This window comes from Gouania willdenowi, chromosome 14, assembly GCF_900634775.1.
Source record: "Gouania willdenowi chromosome 14, fGouWil2.1, whole genome shotgun sequence".
NCBI classification, from domain to species: Eukaryota; Metazoa; Chordata; class Actinopteri; order Blenniiformes; family Gobiesocidae; genus Gouania; species Gouania willdenowi.
This window is the reverse complement of record NC_041057.1, coordinates 19369580-19392618: the sequence shown is the minus strand read 5'-3', so window position 1 is coordinate 19392618 and position 23039 is coordinate 19369580. Positions and strand designations below refer to the sequence as shown.

At 41.2% G+C, this 23039-nt stretch overlaps 1 protein-coding gene across 8 annotated transcripts in view; it reads right to left on the bottom strand.

The window, feature by feature from the left end:
* LOC114475258 (unconventional myosin-XVIIIa-like) overlaps positions 1-23039 on the bottom strand; it is a 93879-nt gene that overhangs the window by 14959 nt on the left and 55881 nt on the right. For 6 of the 8 annotated variants that reach the window (XM_028465943.1, XM_028465944.1, XM_028465937.1 and 3 more), the window contains 18 exons: positions 21541-21684; positions 21281-21370; positions 20991-21110; positions 20306-20420; positions 18768-18895; positions 18472-18626; positions 17682-17805; positions 17341-17541; positions 12509-12619; positions 11296-11400; positions 10995-11141; positions 10689-10802; positions 7733-7849; positions 5312-5395; positions 2264-2401; positions 1250-1435; positions 994-1133; positions 19-63 (listed from right to left, as the gene is read on the bottom strand). In XM_028465943.1, coding sequence (XP_028321744.1) covers positions 19-63; positions 994-1133; positions 1250-1435; positions 2264-2401; positions 5312-5395; positions 7733-7849; positions 10689-10802; positions 10995-11141; positions 11296-11400; positions 12509-12619; positions 17341-17541; positions 17682-17805; positions 18472-18626; positions 18768-18895; positions 20306-20420; positions 20991-21110; positions 21281-21370; positions 21541-21684 — 2264 coding nt within the window. The remainder of the gene's footprint in view (positions 1-18; positions 64-993; positions 1134-1249; positions 1436-2263; positions 2402-5311; positions 5396-7732; positions 7850-10688; positions 10803-10994; positions 11142-11295; positions 11401-12508; positions 12620-17340; positions 17542-17681; positions 17806-18471; positions 18627-18767; positions 18896-20305; positions 20421-20990; positions 21111-21280; positions 21371-21540; positions 21685-23039) is intronic. The other 2 variants (XM_028465945.1, XM_028465938.1) reach the window with 1 other exon arrangement.

The following is a 23039-nucleotide window of genomic DNA, read 5'->3' as shown; positions in this document are numbered from 1 at the left end:
AGCATTTTCCATTCTCACGTTTTGTTCTTTCTTTTCTGATATTTTGTCACCATTTCTTGCAAACTGCCAGAAGTGTAGAAGAACACGAATAGGGAAAAGACAGACAGAAAAAGTGAGATACACAAACATACAGTAGCCTATGTACAAAATGATAAAAAGACACCTACTTGTTAAGCTATTATCACCTGAACTATAAAAAGGAGAGACTAAATATATGATTTATTTAAACAATTAAACAGTAAACAGTAAAATTGTAATTCAGCTCTGTGAGTTTAGAGCTAGCTTAAAGCTGCTGCCATCGATATTAGATGAAATCCTCGTGTATGCCTCATAGACAAAGAAATAATTTACTCCAAAAAGAAAGGAAAAAGGTCGTTTGTGTTTGCATTCTGGGATGCGGAGTATTTTTACGCCTTTCTTACTGTGATTTCTTGTTTGGTTTTTCTTCTACAAACAAGAACAGAGATTTGCTCTACACCAGTTTTATTCTTGTTTGATCCTGATATTCCCCGTGAAATCAGAATGAAGTAAAAACATTTCTCTGCACCCGTCTCTGCAACTCCACTTCCCACAATGCTGTGCGCAAAAATGCCAACAAACGAAGCCTTGACAGCAATTTTCCTTTTCTTTATAGAGTAATTGATGATCAATTATTTGATTTATGATAAAGAAAATGACCGGGGGTCAAAGTTTAAACCTTAAACCCAATGAAAAAGGTCAAGAAATTATGAAACTGAGCTAAAGCAGCCCAAAGATTCCAAATTCCAAAACCCAGGGAATTTTGAGAACATCAGGTGTGAAAAAAGTTACGTTGACCACTATCTAAGAAAAGTTTCAGCTAACTTCCTACTACTTACAGAAGGACTTTGCTGTGCTATTGAGGGCCTTCAGCTCTGGTGCAGGGTTTGCACTAAACATGCATCAGACACTTGGCAGAGCTGAAGGAAAGGCTATTGTGTTTTCCCAGGGGAGGAGATTAGAGCTGTGCTGTACCTGTTGATTAAGTCGTCATTGTCATCGCTCTCCATCTCATCCTCAATGGCAGCCTGAAGGTCTCCTATCCTCTTGAAGGCGAGCTTAAGGTCTACTTGTAAGCTCTGATTTGCTGCTTCTAAACTGCTGATGTCCATTTCCTGATGAATAATTTTCAGCACAGAAGAAGAAGAAGAAAAAAAAAATTTAACGGTCACCTCCCTCGGTGTAAACAGCAGTGAATCCTATCAGCTCACACAGTATCCAGAGGTCTTACCAACTCATGCTTCTTCCGGCTCGCCTCGGCCTCCTTTTTAAAAAGCTCTGCCGTTTCTTCCTTTATGTCTCTTATCTGCCGTTGCATGCGCTTATTCTGGTCTTTCTCCCTGTTTTCTGCTGCAATGTGTTGGTTTCTCTCTTCTGTCATCTTTTCCAGATTCTCTTTCAGTCGGCCCACCAGACTCTGGGAACCAGTTCATATGGTTTAGATCAGGGGTGTCAAACTCATTTTAGTTCGGGGGCCAAAAACAGAGCAGTTTGATCTCAAGTGGGCCACAGATTTTATTAATTTCAACATTATTGTGCCTAGTTTGTACTTCTACGTATACATAAAATACAAAATATGTATGAAACCGACCATATCCAAGCAATAGTGATAGATACAAGATCTTCAATTTGAACTTCGTAGATTTTATGATCAATTTCTATTTAATTATGAATATATGATGTAATAATTAGATAAAAAATGTAAGGGTTTTTTAAGAATTTAGAATTTTTTTTTTTAACTGTTTTATCATTAAAAATGTGTGATATGACACTGGGAAAACTGTGAGCTCCTGCAAATATTGTTGAGTTTAATTTACACAATAATTCAAGTTTTCTCTGTCAACCTTTACTTTCTCGTGCAGGCCAAATTAGATGCTCCAAAGGACTGGATTTGGCCCCCGGGCCTTTGGTTTGACACATAAGATTTAGGTGAATACAGGCGTGACAACACAATCTACACAACCTTTTATTCTCTGCATTAATATTTGGATATTAGCTCACATGTGTAACAAAAAGTTATTAAACACTGCATTTGGAAGGTGATTTTAACTGACTTACACCATTTAAATCTACATCAATGTATTTATTAAAGATTCCTACAGTATCTATTGATATCTTTTTAACCACAACCTTGAAGAATTGAATGCATGCAAACAACAATACACCCTTGATTTATGTCATCTGTCTTTTGATGGGTGCATAATTAAATGTCAAGTTCCCAGTTTGACAACCAGTAGCATCTCACCTCCAAGCGTTTGATTTGCGTCCGTTCGTACTCCAGCTTGGTCTCCAGCTCACGAATCTTGGCCTCCTGACGACTCACCAGAGATTTCTCCACCATGGACTGTTCTTGGAACTCTAGCTGAGTCTGAAGCGAATGCAGCTGGAGGAGATGAAAACACACATTTCAATAATAAACACACGAACATAATCAGGAGTAGTGCATACATTTATCTTGAACCCTTGGCTTGTTCTCTAAGGTGAATTGCAAAGAACAGATGTTGTTTTGACTGTGTATGAATTAGCATATTGGATTATTGGCCACGTCTCACCTATTTTTGTTTGAGTTTATTCCATCCTGGTTAATTTAGATGTAGTAATATATATATATATATATACATATGATGCTTATGGTCTGACTAATGAGCTTTAGGTAAGCTACTCCAAATGGTCATAGAAAGAGCTTGTGGTTCAGGCTGGAAGGCAGCAAGTCACAGTAATTTCACAGCTTTAAGGAAGGCTTCTTCTGCATGTAAAGCATGTTTGTTCCATCTGATTGGTTTTCCCATGACTGATCAAAAAAGGAAGAAAGGAAACAGCACAACTAAAACCAGCCCAAAAGGTAGCACAGCACCTAATGAGGGACTTTGGATCTAAGACGAGTTGCGTCTGAGTTGTATTGTGTGCATCTGTACAAAGCAGAGAGCACTAAGCAAAGTGCTAGAGTGGATAGCAGGGTTACAACCACATATTGCACACTCGTTATCAAGCTGCATACCACTTGAGCATGATGTAAGAAGTTCAAAGACAAAGACGCTTTTCAGGAGCAGAATTAATGGAGCTGCTGTGATTGCTACTGTTCCAGAAGTGAAGAACTTGGTTTCACAAAGACAACAGACTTTTATAATCACATCCTCCTGGCCTTCAAACTCACCTGGACGATCTTTTTTTAACAGATTAAAACATAGTGTATGCCACATAGATCAATAAATCCAAGATCATTTACTCGCAAACAAATGTAGAAGGTTGAAATTGCCGCTCAAAAGTCTGTTTTAATGATTCCAGCTGTAAACACTTGATTTGTTGACATGTCGGAGATGTGACAAGCATTGCATTGTGGGATGTGGAGTCCCACAGACAGATGTATGAAAGTGTTTTACTTCATTGTTATCATAATTTATTGTTTGTCCACAAAATCTCTGCCAAAGTGACTTCCCAACACATTTCTGGTGTTTTCATGGACTGAAACTTCAGCAAAACAATGGCAGAGGCTTTTTAGGGGGCTTATACAGAAAGACCTGGGCGAAACTGAATGTCTCACGAAGAGAGGTGATATCAACCAGGAATACCAATAAACTTGAACATAATGGTGTCAAGCCAATCACTGTTCTTCTCTAGTGGCGATTTCAACTTTCTACATTTGTTTGTGAATAAATTGCCTTTCATTTATTGATCTATGAAGTCTACACTATAACTTTATTTAAAAAAATATTGTTTCAAGGAGCTTTAAAGTTGAATCTGATTTAACATTAGCATGATGGCCATTAGCAGCTGACAAGGTTGTTTAAAACCCATTGAGTAACAAATCGGTGCCTTTTCTTGGTTCAGGGGTTAGTTTTATGTCCCAATCCCTTTACAAACCACCATAAGTCAAGTGGTGTTACGGGTGTTGAAATTAATCATTTTTGGATGACTGTATCGGTGAAGTACCATAAATTTTATTGTAGCTTCTTTATTGTCTGTCCATGAAAGGTGAATTAAATTGTAAAATTCACAACAACTTCCCATTAAATCTAAGCCTAACAACACAGTATGCCTGAGGAAAGCAAAAATCAAGAGCAATTAATGCAAAATTCACCAAGTATTTAAAAAGCAAGATGGTAAAAACTTAACCGTAACCCAAGAAATATTAGCACAGCTCAACACTAACCATTCAGTAGCTCAGTTGTTGGTAAATCAGGAATGAAAATGTTACCATAACCAATGTGGTGCTGGAAAACCATTCAAATAAATAGTGCCGTATATGGTGAACTGCTTCTAAGTAAGCATGGTTTGTGAATAATTAGAGGAGAACAACTTGTATAAAATGTTGACCTGATTTTGCATATCCAGGGGTTCAAAACCCTTAAAGGATGTTTTGTTTTCCATCAGAACCTCCCAACATTGATGGTTCAGGGCTCAATAATAGGCTGGTGGTTATAATGTAACTTTGTTACATTATAAAGTCTATAAAAATTGAGAGGATCGATTACAATAAAAACTTGCTGGGTATGACATTTATTGAACCTATTATTCAGAATTATCTTTCTTGTGGACAACATTTACTGAAGACTACTGGACAGCTTCAGTTACAGTAATGTTTTTTTTTGCAGCTAAAACACTTATGCTGAAGAATTTGTTTATCATAAGATGAAACATCAAAATATGGAATCAAAAATATATCTATAATAAACCTACATTTTATGATTCTGTCAGGAATCTGAAGTCAACTGAAAGGAACAGGAACATTTTTTTCTTTTTTATTGCTTGAGTTTGACATTTAAAATGCATAGGGAGAGACTTGGTATGTGTGAACAAAAATAACACCTTCAGGGCTTTCTGCTGATTGGAATAATCCCATAAATCATAAAGAAAAATAGCGTGCTTATGGTGCTTATAGTTATGCAGTTCTGACCTTATGCTCAGTGCATTAACAATGTTCAGTGCTGATTCATCCCTTAAAATAAATAGACCTACAGTCACCTTTTTATTTCTAAAAATACTTTAAAATTTAAAATCAAATAAAGCATTTTAATACATTACAGAAATAGAATCAGACAGATCAATAGACAATTGGAAGTTTATGTGTTTGAAAATACATCACTATTGGTTGTAGTGCTGAATTTCATCTGGTCCCTTCACTCTTTTTTCCTCTAAAACCGACAAATATGTATTTGTGAATCACGTCGTAATATTGAGGAGAAGAAACCGCTGGCACCAATGTGTAATGTGTTGGTCTCAATAATCAAAGTACCCGTGTAAGGCGGACGGGTTCCTACCAGGCACAGGCAGCACTTTACAATACGTCCTTTACCTTTTCTTGAATCTCCTGCTTCTCCTTTGTAGCTTCTTCCAGCTGAGCCTGCAGGTCACTGATCTGACTCAAGTCTCTGGCAGACTAATGCACATACACACACAAAGAAGAGAAAAGTCATGAGAGGATTATGGTGTGCGAGTATTTGTGAAAATCTCCACTTTTAATAAAAACGGTAACACCATTATCATCTAAAGATACAATTATTTATTTAAAAACAGTACAGCAGCTCCAGTTATGATGTTGAATATTACAGCTCCTGACAAACTTTGCAAAAAAAAATAAAATAAAATCTGTAGAAGTCTAGTATTGGCAAAATACAAAGCTTTACTAAAGTTTAGTTATGTGGTTACTTCTCTTAAACAACATAAATAAAATTACATTAAGATTTTAGTCAGTTATTACAGATTAATCTAACCCTAACAGCACACAGACAGATTTAATGTGATCAATGCGTAAGACCACATGATCACATCAGTTCTGATTGGATTTCGCCTGTGATGAAATTATCGTTATTATATTGATATTTTTATGAGTCGGCAAAAATAACATCATAATATATTTTGATACCATTTTCGTTCACATGTAATTTTTTTAATGAATCATAGTCTTGTTATTGTCACATAAAAATAAATAAATTAACACTGATATGACTGAAGTAAAAAATTACCTTAAAGGTTTTTTTCTGCTTTGCACTGTCTTTGCGTTGATGTTACAGTGCAACACGCACATTTTTTCAATAGAAGGAGTCAACAAAAAAATTCAAGCAGCCATTTCTACCTTGTGCATTTGTTTGTGAATAGATCCTATCAGATGATATATGACAACTTTTGGATGACATATAGGTGCATTTTTTAAAAATTTCTTCCGAGTGGCAGGTCAGCAGAAAGCAGGGATTTAGTTACTCTTTAAGCAACTTTAAGATTTCCCCAGAAATAAAAACCGTTTTCCCATTAAAACGGCACCATCTAAAATGTTTAATTTAAAGGAGCATAGGGCAAGATTTAGAAATCGACTCCATAGTGACACCACGGTGGTTAAGTGTAACTGCAGCAGCAGCCAACCACCGCGGGGGTGCGCATAAACTGTTGATCACCGGAGCACAGCTGATACTGTGGATATACAATGAACACCTGGCCTAACCCTGACGAGACCCGATGGCACCGGACGGGTCGGGTTCAGCAGATATTTAGAACTGGTGGTCGGGTTTGGTCACATAGTGTCCTTTGCGCTGCAGTATTCTTCCTTTCCTGCTGCAGCAGCCACAGCTGATCCACGGTGGATGTAGAATGGAGCAGAGGGCCATTTTAAAGGAATACACTGTTGAAACATTCCTTTCACTGCACAATAACATGGATTATCTTTATCTTTGATACATGGATATATGTAAATAGATTTGATGGGTCTCTTGTGTGCACTGCGCCCCTGTTTGTGTTTCACATTGGTTTTTTACCTGTGCGCTGATCTGATGTTGACATTAACTGTTGTTTGTTAATAAAATCAGTGCTTACCAATAAAACAAACGTACATGATTCTTTGAGAAAAAAAATGTGGTTTTCACTGTTGGGTCGCACTCGGATGAGAAAATGTGGCCTGATCCCCACTTTAACTGTGTCACAGTTATTTATTTACTCGCCGTTCATTAACTGTTAACCAAACAGTAATTTAGTCCACTGTGCTTGTCTCTACGCCGTCTTTTTCTTATTCTTTTTTATTTCCGGGTTATTGGGACGGTTCTCCGTCGTGAACGTACACCAGTGTCATTTGATGTCACCATTAGCGTCATTTGACTCCACGTAGGCAGAACTGGGTGAAAAAAATCAGACTCCAAAAAGCAGTAGAAAATGTATCATAATCTTTTCAAGGCAATAGGTAGGAATATGTGTGGACTCATTCTGTTTGGTTTACAGCGCTTCATCACCCATTAGCGATAAAAAAAAAACAAAAAAAACAAACTTAATTAATGTTTATTTTTTTCTCAAACCCTGCTCTATGCTCCTTTAATGCTGTTGTTCATTAAAACAGTGATAATTGAATTTAAACTAACACTGTTAGCATGTACCAACTGAACATGATGGCTAATCAGAAAGAGTTTTTGCATAAAATTGGAATACATACTAATACAAATTAAATGTTATCAGCAGAAGTAATTTTATGTGAGATTTTAGTAAACTAAATAATATTATGCATGGATGTTTTATTCAGCACGTTATTTGTCATATTGAGAGAACAATCTAACCAATTTCAGGCAGCGTTCACCAAAAACACATGCGGTACCGTAGTTGCCTGTGGGATCACCAAGCTGCTGCCTGTGCTCACAGCGCTATGGTGCATTAGTTCTGTCAGAAGCTGTTTTGAATTCCCCACCTAACAGAGAAGGTTGGAGCTAATGCAGCACTCAAACTGACAGACTGAAGCTACCTGTGCAACTGCAGCCTTGTGTTTTTTCATCAGTTCATTCATGTCCTCCTGATCCTCCTCCATACGAGACTGAAGGTCGTTCTTCTCTCTTTGCAGACGACTGAGCTGCTCCTCAAGCTGAGATACAAGAAGTGAAAGAAAAAGCCACAATTTGGTATAAAATGACAGAATTTATTCATGAGCTAGTGAATATGATAAATGATCATTAGCCGGCCAAGCCTGGGTAGTCCTGGAAATCCTTCTAATAGCAATGAAACACAGTCTGGACAGATTTCTGGCTAGAGGATGAGACCAATTGGAGATAATCAATTGATTCATTTATGCAGAGAAAATGTACCCAGTGCAGCATACTGGTGATGTCCTACTTAGAGTCCATCCTCCATGTTTCCGAGGGGGAGACACAAAATGCATTCTCTAATCTCAGACTTTTTTTTTTTTTTTTTACAAGGCCTTCCCTTTCCATAAACGCAGCAATTACCAAGCAAAGCACAGGCACGCCACACTCGGTGTGTCATCCCCAGAGACACAAACATCCTCAGTCTAAAATGTTGGCAGCGCTCTCATGAGACGAGCCTTAATGAGCAGATTGGGGGGATGGGTTATTTGACAAAGCTTATTTTTCCATTAGAGCAAAATGTTGAAAACATATGCCAATGGGCATTCATAAATGTAATATCCTACCATGGCTTAATGATGTATGCAAATAATGTCAAAACCCTGCTGATTGTCGAGGAGTTCAGTTTTAACATATCAAATTAAATACTGCTTTTGTTAATGTTTCCTCTCTGAAGAACGCTATAGAGACTCAAATAATTCTTTATTTGACATGCAAAATAAAGATTATATAGCATCATATATACTCTAATTATATTCTAAATATTGGTCTAAATCTCATTTTAGCAGCAGCCAATATTGTTCATTTAAAGCACATGTGACAAACTCAAGGGCCTTTGTCTCACATTGCAGGCAGGAAATTACCAGAAATAATAAAAAGTATGGGAAAAAAATCTATTCTGGTGACACTAAATCAGTGTTTTTCAACCTTTTCTGGAATTTAAATGGATCACCTGAAATGTTGAGTAATTGATCAAAAATACCTGATTAAAAATATACTCGTTAAATTTAAAACTAAACAATCTTAACAGTATTCTGTACTTTCACTTTCTCAAATAAAAATCTATAAAAAATAAAATACACTACAAATATATCTGAGCTGATCTGTATTTGTAACGCAGTAAAACAAACATGATCAAAAACTAGTTCTAGGAAAAAAATGTTTGATATCAAATTCACGTTCCAAAAAAGGTTGGGAACCACTGTGGTAAAAACTGTTTAATTCCACTTGTTTACAAAACTAGTACAGTGCCCATCAGAAGTATGTATTCATGTAGTGGGAGCTTAAGTGGCCAAATGATTATGTGTTTAAAGGTCAAATGATATTTAGGTGTACATACTCTGCACTTTGTACTCTGTAGTGTTATAAAGGGGTAACTTTGTGGATTTATTCTATGGGACATGCACATGGTAAATGTGTTTGATTTTTTTTTTAACTCATTTTTATACTTTTTTTTATTTTTCTGTAATGCATGTTTTTTGGAGTCATTGTTTTTTTAAATCTGTATTTCTGTTGTGTTTTTGTGCATTTTTTGTATAATTATTGTTTTTTTGCCATTGTAGTGTGATTCTGGAGTCATTTTGTGTATTTTTGTATCTTTTAGTGTAGTTTTGTGCATTTCTGTTGTTATATTGTGTATTTTTTGTATAAATATTTAGTTTTGTGTATTTTGAGTCATTTTCATATTTTTGTTGCTGTTTGGTGTATTTTTCTGTAATGTATGTTTTTTGGAGTCATTTTGTGTGTTTTTGGAGCCTTTTTGTATATTTTTGTGCATTTCTGTTGTCGTTTTGTGTACTTTTTGTATAAATATTGTATAGTTTTTCATTTTATTTTACTCATTTAGTATATTTTTATCATAAATACTTTACACAGAATAATATAAGAAAAAACTCACCCTTGCACAGAACAAACAATAATCATAGTGGAGGCATGTTGTGGACCCATCCGCTCACAAAAAAAGTTATGTTTCTGTGTATGAAGAAGCAGATACTTTGTGAAAAGGTCGGCTATTGGCCGTTAGCACAGCCGCCGCCCCGGAGGAAGTGTAGTCCGTTACCAGCGATTTAAAGGAAGTTTGGGATCACGGGAATAGTTTTAAATAACCATAAAATATTAACTTAAATAACTTTTAGCAGTAAAAAAAAACATTTTTAATATTAACCACCTTTTTAAATCCAAACAAACTGCGACAACAGCAAAAATGGGTATGTGAGCCAAAAAAGTTTGAGAACCACGGCTTTAGACCATCCAATTTGGCCAACAGAAGAAAGTTAAAAAGACAAAATAAACATAAATTATTGTCTAAATGACCAAATAATTCAGAAACTACACAAATTCAATGAGAAACAATATTTGGAGGATCGCAATTTTTCCATGCTTTAATCACATGTTCAAAGAACTAAATTTTCCTGAATCTATTTCACAATTTCCCCAAAACAAAATAAAAATTGGTGAATGAAAATCAATGAAATTTAAAAGAGAAATCTGTCCTTTACTGCCTGAATTATGTCGACGTCTTACAAGCTTCATGTTCCATTCATATGTTGTGTAAAGTGCAAACAGGGAAATTTATGTTGAAATTGCTCCTAAAATCTGCGGTCCACTTAAGATCAAACTACTTTGTATTTGGCCCCTAAACTAAAATAAGTTTGAGACCTCTGATTTAAAGCATCTGTGCCAGAAACCTTCCAATGGGTGGTGGTCTCATTAATTGGAGCTCTATACACCCCAAGGGTTACAGGGAGCTAATCTATGTAAATCGTTTCACTTTGTGCAGTTGTGCATTACGTCACGGGACAGGCCCCCGCGGACACAGTGCTAACAGATGTCACAACTCACCGACAACTTAGCCTGCACCACGTCCTCCATTTGAATATGCAAATCCTCGATTTCAACCTCCATGCTCTTGCGAGCTTTCACTGCTGTCGCACAGGTGAACTCTGACTCCTCCAGCTGTAGGAGACAGAAAAATAAAGAATCTTTGATAAACCAATTTTTTGTAAATGATTACATTGGGTATGATGCAATATATAAATATATATATATATATATATATATATATATATATTGCTGTCTTTATAAATGACCCACACATGCAGCATGTGTAAAGAAGGGGAGAAAAAAACGCTCAGCTGGTTGCCATACTTGATTTTTAAGCTGGGCAATCTCCCTCTTGCTGGGGGCGTTGCTCTTCAGGTGGTCCAACATAATCTGTGCATCAGCCAGAAGGACTTTGGTTCTTTTCAAGTCTTTCCTCAGCCTTTTCTCAGTCTCCACATCCCTCTGGCTCACCTGAAAGACAAATCAATCCTTCACAGCCACTGGTATTACACATGACATTCTATCCCACTTCAAAAACCCACAGCATCACCCAGGACATAAAAGCATTTTCTTTCCAATCGGAAGAAGAGGTCCTCTCGATAAATTACACACATCATTGATGTACCTGGTCTTGAGCACTCAGCAATTTGGACTCCAGCTCTCGTCTGTCACGTAAGACTTTCTGCTTGTCTTCATACTCCTCCTCTAGCTGTACCTCCATCTGTTTCAGCTAAAGGACACAAAAACACAGAGTCAGGGGGCACAAGCAGACCACCTATGATCAACAAAGCCAGGCTTTGCTTTTTGTCTTATCCAACTGTCAGACGTACTGTAGCTTCTCCTAAACATCAAAAATGAATGGAATCTTATACGATCATTTTGTGGCCTGTAGGTTAGGAAAGGTTTTTAGTTTTGGGCATGATCTTTTATCCCTCCAGAATGAACTAAAGGGCTTATCTGCTCATTACTAATTACCCGAGGACTCCCTTTAGTAAACAAGTCTGCCTTGACTAACCCTGAACAATTAATAGTGCAAAAAAAGACATTGGTTCTACAGAGCAGTGGTTCCCAAACTTTTCACACTACCGTATCCCTTCAGACATGTACCCCCTACTCCTGCACACTTAAAAAACATCCATCCATCCATCCATCCATCTTCATACCCGCTTATTCCCGTTTATCAGGGTCGCGGGAACTTAAAAAACATAATAATGTAAAATCAGATACAATGTAGCCCTACAGTGAAATTTGTCTAAAAAAATGTACCTATCCTGTTGAAGAATATTATACAATAATCTTTAAGCACATAATAAAACATCTTATTCAGAATTATACACTTTATGTATTTAATTACTTAGCCTACCTTTTCAGTGAGAAACAATCTATTTTATTTTGGAAAAAGAAATCTACCTAACATTTGTCGATTGAACATATACTAGTAATACTTAAATACATATATTCATCACCCTGCAACTAAAATACAACTAGCTACAACTTTAATGAGAAGGGTGTGGTTGAGAGGATACCAATCCCTCAGCAATGTTTGGCTAAATTTGGGAGTCTGAGTATTAAATTGTTCTCCACGTATAGTCTTATTCTGTATTTTGTTTTTTTTAAGTTTTATCAAAACTGAAAATCCACTTTCACACAAGTATGTTGTGGCAAAGGACATCAAGCACATTTGACTAGTGCAAAGCAATGAAGCTCTCACCATATTTGCACTTTTCTAGTTTACGTCACGTTGTTTTTAATTATTTTTCAAGTACCCCCCCATGACAAATTGCATAACTCACTTTGGGAATCTAGGGTATGAAGAAAGGAAAGACGGAGTGACTAACCTTTTTACTGCAGGAATGCCTGATCTCATCTACCTCTTCATCCTTACTCTCGATCTCTTTGGAGTGTGTCTGCCGCTGCCTCTCCATCTCCATCTCAAGCCGCAATTTAGCCTGAGTACACACAAATATACCAATTTGTGAATAAAAATCAGTGCCTCAAAATTAATAAGTGAGTAACCTTAGTGGAGTTCAAAGGGTTGAAGATATACAATTTAAAGGGAATAAGGGGCAAAAACAAGAATCCTCAATGTGTCACATGATATTAAAGGGATTCTCCACTGTCTTTAAAATGTGGCCAAAAATCTCTGAAATGTCCTTATTAGAAGATCTACAGTATGCCTAACAAAACATTTATTTTGCACCATATTTGTTTTATTAACTTTTAAAAATGGGACTACTTTACCGTTTTAGAGCCTGTATTCCGCAATCTTGAAATTAGGTGATTGAAGATGTCACACACCCCCATTTGCCTGTAAACATCCCATTGTTTTCTACTGGAGTGAAGCATTCTGCCTGCTTTTGAAATTATTTAGCAGCTTTTTTGGACAAAATGCCAATTTGTGCTGCTTTTGGTTGTTCTAAATACTCAGGAAAAGTTACAGAAGACAATGTAACCCTCTTTTGTTTACCGAAAGAAGATAAAAGTAGTTGTGACACAAAAAACAATCTATGACCGCAGGGAGCAACAGTTCCAACTCTGCGGTTTGGTAGTAGACAAGGAAGCAGAGAAGAAGAGCTCAATGCGCGGCTGACCCTCTGATGGCTGAAGTTAGCGAGTAAATCACGGACTGTTAAAGGACGGGGGTCACCAACATGATGCTCGCGGGCCTCAGGTAGCCCGCATGAACCATGTGAGGTGCCCTCAGAAGCTCTAGTCATCAATGAGCTCCATCTAAAATCTGATTTACTTTCCAGGATTCAAACTTGCAAAGATAAATATATATGAGAGATGTCGTCAGTACTTAGTAAAGTTAAATAGTTTTAGGATTAAATTAACCATCTTTTCATGTTTATTTTTACAGATCTGATGTGTGGTCAGTGCATGGTATGTTCTATAAAGGATATATCTTTAAAAACACATTTTCTATTAAATTTAATGAAAATGAAACAATTGCATTTATTAGGATAAATAAAGTGTTTCATGTTGAAACCTCAACATTTCTTAATTTTTTTTTTTTTTTTTTTTTTTTTTTTTTTTTTTTTTTTTTTACCTTGTTTGCACATGCTGTTGAAGGTTAACACTACAAGAAGTGCAATCTTTTAACAGCAATGCATATTTTATTATTGCAATTAAATAAATGAATTTATTTCATTGCATAATTGTGACCATCACCAGCCCTCCCTAGGGAAGGGTAAATACTTTATTAAAGGGAGGATGTAAAAGAGAGAGGGCAGTGTTACACCAGGGTGAGGGGGGTGGGGGGGGGGAGTTAACAGGGAGGAGGGATACAAGATAGGAAAACGAATGGGTGGGGAATAATCAATAAGTTTCAAGTGATGTGATGTGAAATTGTGGTTGTGTATATTGTGCTTATTGTTGTGTTATCAAGCCAGTCTGGTGACCAGTGTGCGGCTTAGGAATAATGGTGGTGGCTGTGAGCAGAGGAAGAAGTGAGTGGAAGTTACATAAAACAGGTATTTGGGAACAACGTGTCTATGGTTGAGCCCAGTATGAGTGTTATCCCACAGCCCGAGGCCAGTGCGTCCATGACAAATGTGATTCCAAGAGCCGCTACTGCAAAACCCATGAGCCGCCCCCGGGCCCGAAGAAGCAGTCGGGCCAGCAGAAAGAGCGAGAGGTCTAGGGGCCCCCGGCGACCACCCCACGGCCAAGCAGCCCCCCGAACGCCCCCAAGGTCCCAAGCCGAGAGGCTGCCATTGCCCCCCCCATACACACCCGAAAAGCCCCCAAGGAGCCAAGGACCCAGCGCACCACGCCACCGACTCCAACCCCCAACCCCCAGGCCCCCCAGCCCCCCACCCCCCCACCACCACCCACACCCCCGCGCCCAGCCCCCCGAGGGGAGGGCCCAGAGAGCCCCCCGCCCGAGACCCCAGCGGAGGAGCCAAAGCCCACGCCCAGCAGACGACCAGAGCCACGCCGAACAGGCAGCCGGCGGGCACCCGCCGGTGAGCCCAGAGCCAGCAAGGACCCGACCCCAGGCCAGGAGGACCCGGAACGGATGCAGCACCAGGAGCAGCCCGCCCAGGGCGAACGACCACACCCCAAGCCGCATAAGGCACCAGGGGGCCGCTGGGAGTCCCCCCGCCAGTCCCCAGGCACCCCAACCTAGCCCCCCCGGGCGCCCCAGATGCTGATGCCGCCCGCGCCACGAGCTTCAGTTCTTTAAAGCCAGGGCCCCCTCCAGAGGCCAAGCCAGACCGCCCCGCCGGGATGTGGCCCCCTAATCCAACCCCGACACTCTGCCTCACGGGGGACTTCCCAAGCAGGGGCCGCACCAGAAGGTATGCAAGGGCGCGGCACGCGCCACCCGCCCCAGAAGACCCCCGCCAGGACCGGCCCAGCCAGCCGGCCAAGCACCCCGGGCCCCAGGAGTACCCCCAGGGACCAGGACCCCCCAAGGGCAAGCCCCCGGGCCAAGCCCCCCGGGACGCGCCCCCCACCCCAGCCCAGGTCCCGGCCACAGCCCAGCAGGACCGCACAGCCCCAGACGGCACAAGGCCAGCAGCCCAGGGCCCGCCGCCCCCCGGACAGCGCAAGCCACGGGGCAGCGCCCCCCGCCGGCCCGCGAGCAACCGGTGACCCCCACCGCGGGGACGGAGGCACCCCATCGGCACACATCCAGCGCGGGACAGCAGCCCCCAGCCAAAGATGCCCCGGACCCACCCACCAGTCCGCAGATGGCAGGACATACCCACCAGGCGGCCGAAAGCAACCTCAACCATCGGAACAGCTAACGCCGCCCCCCCAGTAAACAGCATCATCCCGAGGCGCCAAACAACCCAGCCCCAACCCCGGTGAGGACACCAGCACCCCCCCAGCACACCCACCCCCCAAACCGGCGAGGCAGGCCGACCCGGGCCCGCACACCGCGGGGCCCGCCCCCAAGGCCACCAGGAGACAAAGCAAGCACCAAGCCACACCCAAGGGGGAGAGGCACCCCCGCGCCCCACCCGGCCGACACAGCCCGGAAAGACCCCGCAAGGAGAGACCCCGGCAAAGCCCCCCCGAGACCCACCGCCACGCCCGACCGCACCATCTTGATGTGCTTTCACTCTATGCAGTGGCCCAGCCACCAACAGAGGGGCCAGGCCCCCACCGGAGAGGCCCAAATATGTGTACCAACCCACCACCCTGTTATGGTGCCTCTCCATTCCCCAATGGAGAGGCACTTCCCGATCCCCTGTGTGAATGTGTGTGTTTGGTGAATGTATGGGGTGTAATTAAAAGAAGGGGGATGGAGGGGAGCGGTGCTCCCCCTCCAGCCTCTGTGGATTTATGTGTATGTGGTGTAATAGGCCGGAGGGTGTAAATGATGATACACCCTCCGGGGGGTGACATGTTGAGATGCGATTAAAATTGGAGGGATTAGTAGGGCAACTAGAGGTGGGAAGGCCGCCCCCACGCCACTACATAGTAACACAGGTGGCGGCCCCCTCCACCCCCAGCCCCACCATCCAGCCCCCCAAGGGTTGGGTATTGGTGTGTGGTGCATTTAGTGAGTGAGCCAGACCAGCTGGGAGTGGGGTGAAGTGAACATGTAGGAGGCCTGTCCAGTGTGAGCCGGGCCCGTCCGCGTGGCGGGCCACGCGAGAGGGTAGATGGCGCAGACGGGCAAGTGGCACTGCGGGCCCCGGAACAGCACAGCCGGAGACCCCCCCCCACGGCACCCCCCAGACCGCGCCGGCCCCGCGGAGCACGGCGACACCCCCCACCCCCGGGCACAGCCAGGCACCAACAACATCCCCCGGCGCCCCAGGGGGCGACCCCCGCCGCCCGCCGGCCCGGAGCAACGCCACCCCGCCACCAAGGGGAGCGGCCGAGCAGGGGGGAGGCCCATGCCCGCACCAGGGCCAGCACAGGCCCACCCGGCGCCACGATACAACACTCTCCACCGGGAGGCGGCCCCGGCCCCCCCGACGAGAGAGGACGCCATCCACCGCCAAGCAGGGCCATCCCGCCAGCCACGGACCGGCAAGCCAGAGTACCGAAGCACCCCCAGCCCGGAACCGCCCCCCCACACCAACGGCGCCAATAGAGCCCCCCCCCCCCCCCCACGGAGGCAATCCCCGACGACCCACATTTCTTACTTTTTTAAGTTTCTGGTAGCCTTCCTTATCGTACTCTCTAATTGAAGTAAAACCGTGAAAATGTAGTATTTAAGAAGTGCTTTCCTGACTGGTAGCCTTACGGACTATACGGTACCTATAGTACCTATAAAGTAGCTCACAGTTTCAGAAAGGTTGGTGACCCCTGGACTAGAGCAACCAAAAGCAGCTCAAATAGGCATTTTGACTGGAAAAGCTGCTGAATTATCTAAAAAGCAGGCAGAATGCTTCACTCTAATAGAAAATATTGGGATGTTTACCGGCAAATGGGGCCTCGTCATCAATCATGGGATTTCAAGATGGGGGAATACAGGTTTTGAAAGGGTAAAGTCGTCCCATTTTTAAAAAGTTATTAAAAGGAATATGGTGCAAAATAATGCATTTTGTTAGGCATAGATCAGTGGAGGATCCCTTTAACACTAATGAGTGAGTAACCTTAATGGAGTTTAAAGGGTTCAATAGGAATAAGGGGAAAAAACAGGAAACCTCAATGTGTCACAGGGTATTAAAGTAGCCTGTATGCACTACCCACTCCCCAGTACCTGTTCCAGCATTTGGATGGAGCCAGCCTGTTCATCCAACTCCTCCTCCTGGTCTTTTACCCTGGCCTCCAGGTCACGAAGCTGCTTCTTGACCTTGGCCAGTGACGCTTCATCCTTGGACTCCTGAGAAGACATATCCTGCAGCTCCACCTCCAAATGCTGAACCTTTGCATTCACGGCGCTTAATTCGCTCTCCTTGTCCTGCAGGAGGAAAAAGAGCAGAGAAAAGTTCACATATGGACTAAACACTGTGTTGTGTAGAGAAAAAAAGGGACAGGCATGATGATTCTTGGCAGAGAACTGGGCTGTACATTTTGTATTTGCTACCTAAAGTTGTTTACCTGCAGCTGCTGGCGGAGATTAAACACTTCGCCGGCCATCATGTCTTTCTCTCGAGCCAGCTTCTCCCTTTGGCTTCTCTCTCTTTGTACCTCTGCCTGAGCCTGGTTCAGCTCCAGGTCAAATCTGGACCACAAAAGTGGATGCACACAGCTCTAAATTATGGTCATTTTTGAACTGCAACACATTATCACATGGCTGCTCAACTGAATAATAAAGTCAATTAAACCTGTTGAAGTAATGTGGAAATATTTCCATCGAGTATGATACAAATTAAATATGAAATGCAGCATGCTTTTCATCAGCTTTACCTGATATTTCATTTGCTTGTGTCCTTACTATCTTGCCCACGCTCCCGTGGCCTTTTATTGGACATTAATTTACCACCGAATGGTAATAATGTACAAGATGTTTTCTTCAGTTGTCGCAGGCAGAAACACTTATGGTTAGTGAACTTAACAGCTAAGTGTTTCATGCTGTCAGCTTGTTGTAATTCCCTGTTTTTCTCTCCAAAGCGCAGCTGAAAATAATTTCACCCACAGAGCATCTTCAATTAGCCACAGGGGAGAGATCACATTCTGCCACAGCGATATCTTCTCAAGTGCTTAAAGCCTGAGTCATTTTCTCTGCTAATGCAATTCCGCAGATTACGGAACATCTCAGTCAAATTAAAGAAAACTTTAGTGTTACACAAGAGAGCCTGCACTGGGCAATCCAAGGAGAAAAGAGCCATACGTTCTCTGTAATGTGCATTTATGACAGAAAAAAAGGGCTGTGTAAATTGAAACTGACTTCCTCTGTTTCTTCTCCAAATCGTGGTTACGGCTGTGTAGGCCCTGTAGATGAAGTTTGGTGTCCTGCAGCTCTGCAGTCAGTTTCTGGTACTTCTTCTTCAGCTGCTGCACAGAGTGCTGCAGATCCTCATTATCCGTCTGCAATTCAGCCAGCTGCAGCATGCACACACACACACAAATAGCCATGATCGTTGTGTTGCTAATTATTTCTGTAACTTTTTAACGACTCTTAGCTTGCGCGAGTGCACGAGAGTAGAGTTGCATGTTCAAAGGTAATTAGAAATTCCTTCTTGCCTTTCTCTCAGTGTGTCTTTTGCTCTGCTGCTCAGTGTCCAGCTTGTCATCAAACTCCTGCTGGAGTTTCTTTTTGGTGAAGTCCATTTCACGAATGGCTCGGTTGTATTTGATCCGCCACTCGCCTCCTAGAGGGAAAGGCACAGTCTGTGTGATACTTTGGTGTTTCCTGCTTCTAATACAGGCCTAGCCGGCGACACAGAAAAAAAGGGGCTGCAAAGCTCTGAAATGAGGGACGGTGGGGATTATGGGAGTGCACAATGTTGGTTATGATGGCTATCACGTTTTTAGGTCCAAAAATACTAAAAAATCTGGCAAGAAATAAAACTATTTTCATTAAATGTGAAGCTCCAAAGGTCAAGAAATGTGAGAGGAAAACACAAAGCAGCCCATGGGTTTCAATTCTGATCTTGAATAGATGCGAGGTAACAATTCCAAGCACACCACAATAGTCGTTAGAGAAGGACATGTCTAAGTGGCACTTTCCACAGTTTTTAGCCGACCCTAATTCTGGAGCTGTCATGGGCTATCAGGAGTATAACAGTAGCCACGCAGACATTCAGGTTCAGGTTCATTTCCAAGCCTTATCATTTCACAGGCTGTCCATTTCTCCTTCACAAACCACCACCGGCTCCTCCATCAGTGCTGCTCATTAGCATATATATAGCATAATGACAACTTGCACGGCCACCAGCTCTGATCCCAACGATTATTTTCTCATTCATCTACGAATTCTGATATGCTCTGTAATGGCTTGTCTGCTGAGGTGGGTTGAAGGGGGCGGGATCGGTAAGAAGAAAGCCTCGTGGACAATACGCTGCAACTGGCTGCTCTCTTTCACAGCAGGGGAGACCAATCAGCTACAGGCATTAGCTGCATGTCTGGGAGAGAACATTTTAATAATCTTAGAAAATGCACCTAATAGCATTACGCAAGATGTGACGCCTCCCTCGGAACACAGTCAAACAAAAGCCTCTGATTCCTGTAGCTACATTCAAATATGATTATTCTAACTGTGTTTATAATGCTGGTGTGCACAGTTTAATAAATTAAGCTTTTAGTCTAAAATGACAAGGCTTCTGTGTAGTTTTTGGTGTGCTGTTTATGACATAACCTTTCTTTATTGTCATTCAAACTTGAACATTACGGTACAGATAAGAACAAAATTCCGTTGCATTGGCTTGTATTGCAGGATAAAAAACTGAGGCAAGTATTTACATAAGGTAAGTAGCATTTAAATAAATCATAATAATAATAATAATAATAATAATAAGGTGCAGATATAAATAGATATCAAGAGTAAAAGCTATATGTAAGATTCCTATACAGATAAGTGGATTGCACATGCAAGTGTATTTATAGTCACAAATATACAATAACCAACTAATCTAAAACAAATGCATTTCAACGCTAATAAGAAAACGTGTTCCCAATGAAAAAAAAAATGTACACCTCCGCAAGAATCTCCATTATTGACGGTGCAACAGTGAAGCAGGAAGAGTCTCCAGTATGTGTGGGGTTTATCTTCCAACACTTACCAGCGTCATCTTCATCATCCATATCACCATTAAGATCAGCTGTTTTTATGAGACGAGCTTCCATCACCTCCATCTCCTGAGACTCAAGCTGTTTCTTCATGGCCTCCGACTTCATCTGAAAGGCAAAATGGAGATGAACAAGAGCAACAAATCAAACCAAAGCAAAAATACTTATTTTATTATTTTTGATGTTATCTTTTTCATAAATATTCAACAAACAGTTTATAACTCATTAACTAACAGTTTATAATAACTATCCATTATAAGTAGTTAATAGATCCTTTATAAAGTGTTCCCCAAAATTAGTATTTTTATTTTACTTAAATATGATAAATGATGAATTTAAAAACATTATTATTACACTGATATTGTGGATTATATGTTTGTGTAGTAAGGTGAAAGCCAGAAAATGCTTTGATGCTTTCCTTATGAGAGAACTCATAGGAACACATCAAATCATATCACCTCTGAGGAGAACTGGCAGCTGACAGTCGAAACATGTCAGGAGATAAAATTTCCTGAAAAACCTTGTCTGAATAACATATAGTTAAAAAAAGAAGATCAAATGAACGTACTGAAATTTTTGCGGATTATATTCACACTAAAATTCAAATAAAATTATTATTACAATTATTAATATTCAGATGTAATTTAGCTCTAACGTCTAGTAATTCTGAGCACTTGCCTGTAGCTCCTTAATGTCCTTTTCCAGACGAAGCCTCTCTGATGTCTCGGTCTCCAGTAGCTGAGATGCCGACTCACTTGTGCTCCTTTCATCAGCAAGTTCAACCATTAAATCTGCAATCTGAACAAAAACATATATTTCCAAGATTGTTGTAAAAATATACAAAAGTGTGAAGAACAGTATTTTAATTAGTCATCTAGTCAGTTGAACCAAATTTTACAATTCTAAGACTGGCACTTATGTAAATAAACAATGACCCAGAATGCATTGCCAAAGGCAACAGGGCCTACCTTGCTTTCTAATCGATCTGTGTTCAGCCTTAGCTCATTTCGTTCTTTCTCCACCTTTTCCAGCTTTCCTTTCTGCAACTGTATCTCCTCCTGGAGCACAGGCCATTGCAAAAAAAATAAAATAAATAAATGATAACATATTGCGCACAGTGTTAAAATGGTAGGTAGAAATGTTGAGCATTAGCAGCAGGTAAAACATTTCAAAGGTGAACAGAGTAAATTCATAGTGTGGGTGGTTTTAATCAGCACAGTCTGCTCACATCTTTGCTTCGCATCTGCTCTTCAGTGAGCTGGACTTTAATGAGGGGCTGCACTGTGGTAAAAAGCTTCCACCATGGCCAGTGCTTCACACCACGATTCTTATTGATATTTTTCTGGATACACCGAATGGCTAAATCCTGCACCTGAAAACCATTCAAAAAAAAAAGAAAGTCAAGATCAAGAAAGGCAAATCTTCCACATTCTTTGTAAGGTTAATTTAGTTTCATGTTTTATTAACTCTTGTCTTTCTGTGCTTCCCAGGTATTGAGTATGCTAGAAATATCCAGATGTATACTATATTGGGACATTTTTGAAGTATGCACAGTGGGCACACTAGTCATACTTAACCGCCCCATAATGCATTGCGAGTGGGATGTAAAATCGTCCTGGGACCGGCGTCAAGCTGAGTGTCTGGACACAGAATGATTGCTGGTTCATTGGTATCATCCATGTGTGCTGCAGCATTTTATGCCCCTGCTACCCATTTCCTCTTACCCGTCAACTTTTGTCATTTTTTTTAAATGTTAACCTTAATATGTAGTTACATTTTTCACTGTATATGTTATTGTATATTTGCTGTAATTTGTATTCTTTTTGAGTGTCATTTGAACATTCTGTCCAGGGACTACAGATGAAAAATAATCTGTTCCTGACAACATGAATACCTGCGCTTTAGCAAATGATGAGTACATACAATGACTCCTGTGGTGGATGAAATAGGTTACACTCATAGCCAAATCCCATCTACTTACGTGAGAAGAAATCTTTTTTTTTATTTTTAAATCACCCATTTACGTACCGTCTTCATGTTTGGAAAGCCCTGCATTCATTCATCTTTGTGTTACAGTGCATGCTTTTTGCAGCAGACTTCCCAGGACTTGCCAGCCTCCTCTGAAGAGTTTGTGCGTGAACGTGTTCCAAGGCTGGAAGCTAATTTTTGATTAATTAAATCAAACACGTTGGCAGCTAATTCCAAGTATTACACAATTTTCATGCTGCTTATGCATGAGACTCAAGCAGCAGCAGATTATAAGCAAACCCAATTAGAGCAACACAATTCTCAGCATCAGGTACGTTCTGCCCTGAAGGTACTCTCTATGACCAATTAGGATTTGTCACACAGTGGAAGACTTAACGTGAGCACAATGCAGCAAATCTCTGACAGAAGATTTAAACAGGTCTCAGCTGTCATATTTAGTCAAAAATGAATGGGGAAACAAACAATAAGATAGTTGTACACCGTGGATAAACATTTTTGGTATTCACATCACATTTGGATGGTTTGACAACTGTAAGACACTTTGATGTGAATTAGAATTGTGAGCCAAGGCTTAGGCAACAAAAAGCTGGTTTATCACTCTGCTCCTCAGAACACGCGCACACACGCACACGCACAGTTTCTTAATTCCAACTGCAACTATAGGTATGAAGCTTAATCAATGCAGATAATCAACTGCAGCTTCATAGGGCTATATCTACTGTAAAACCCTACATTACA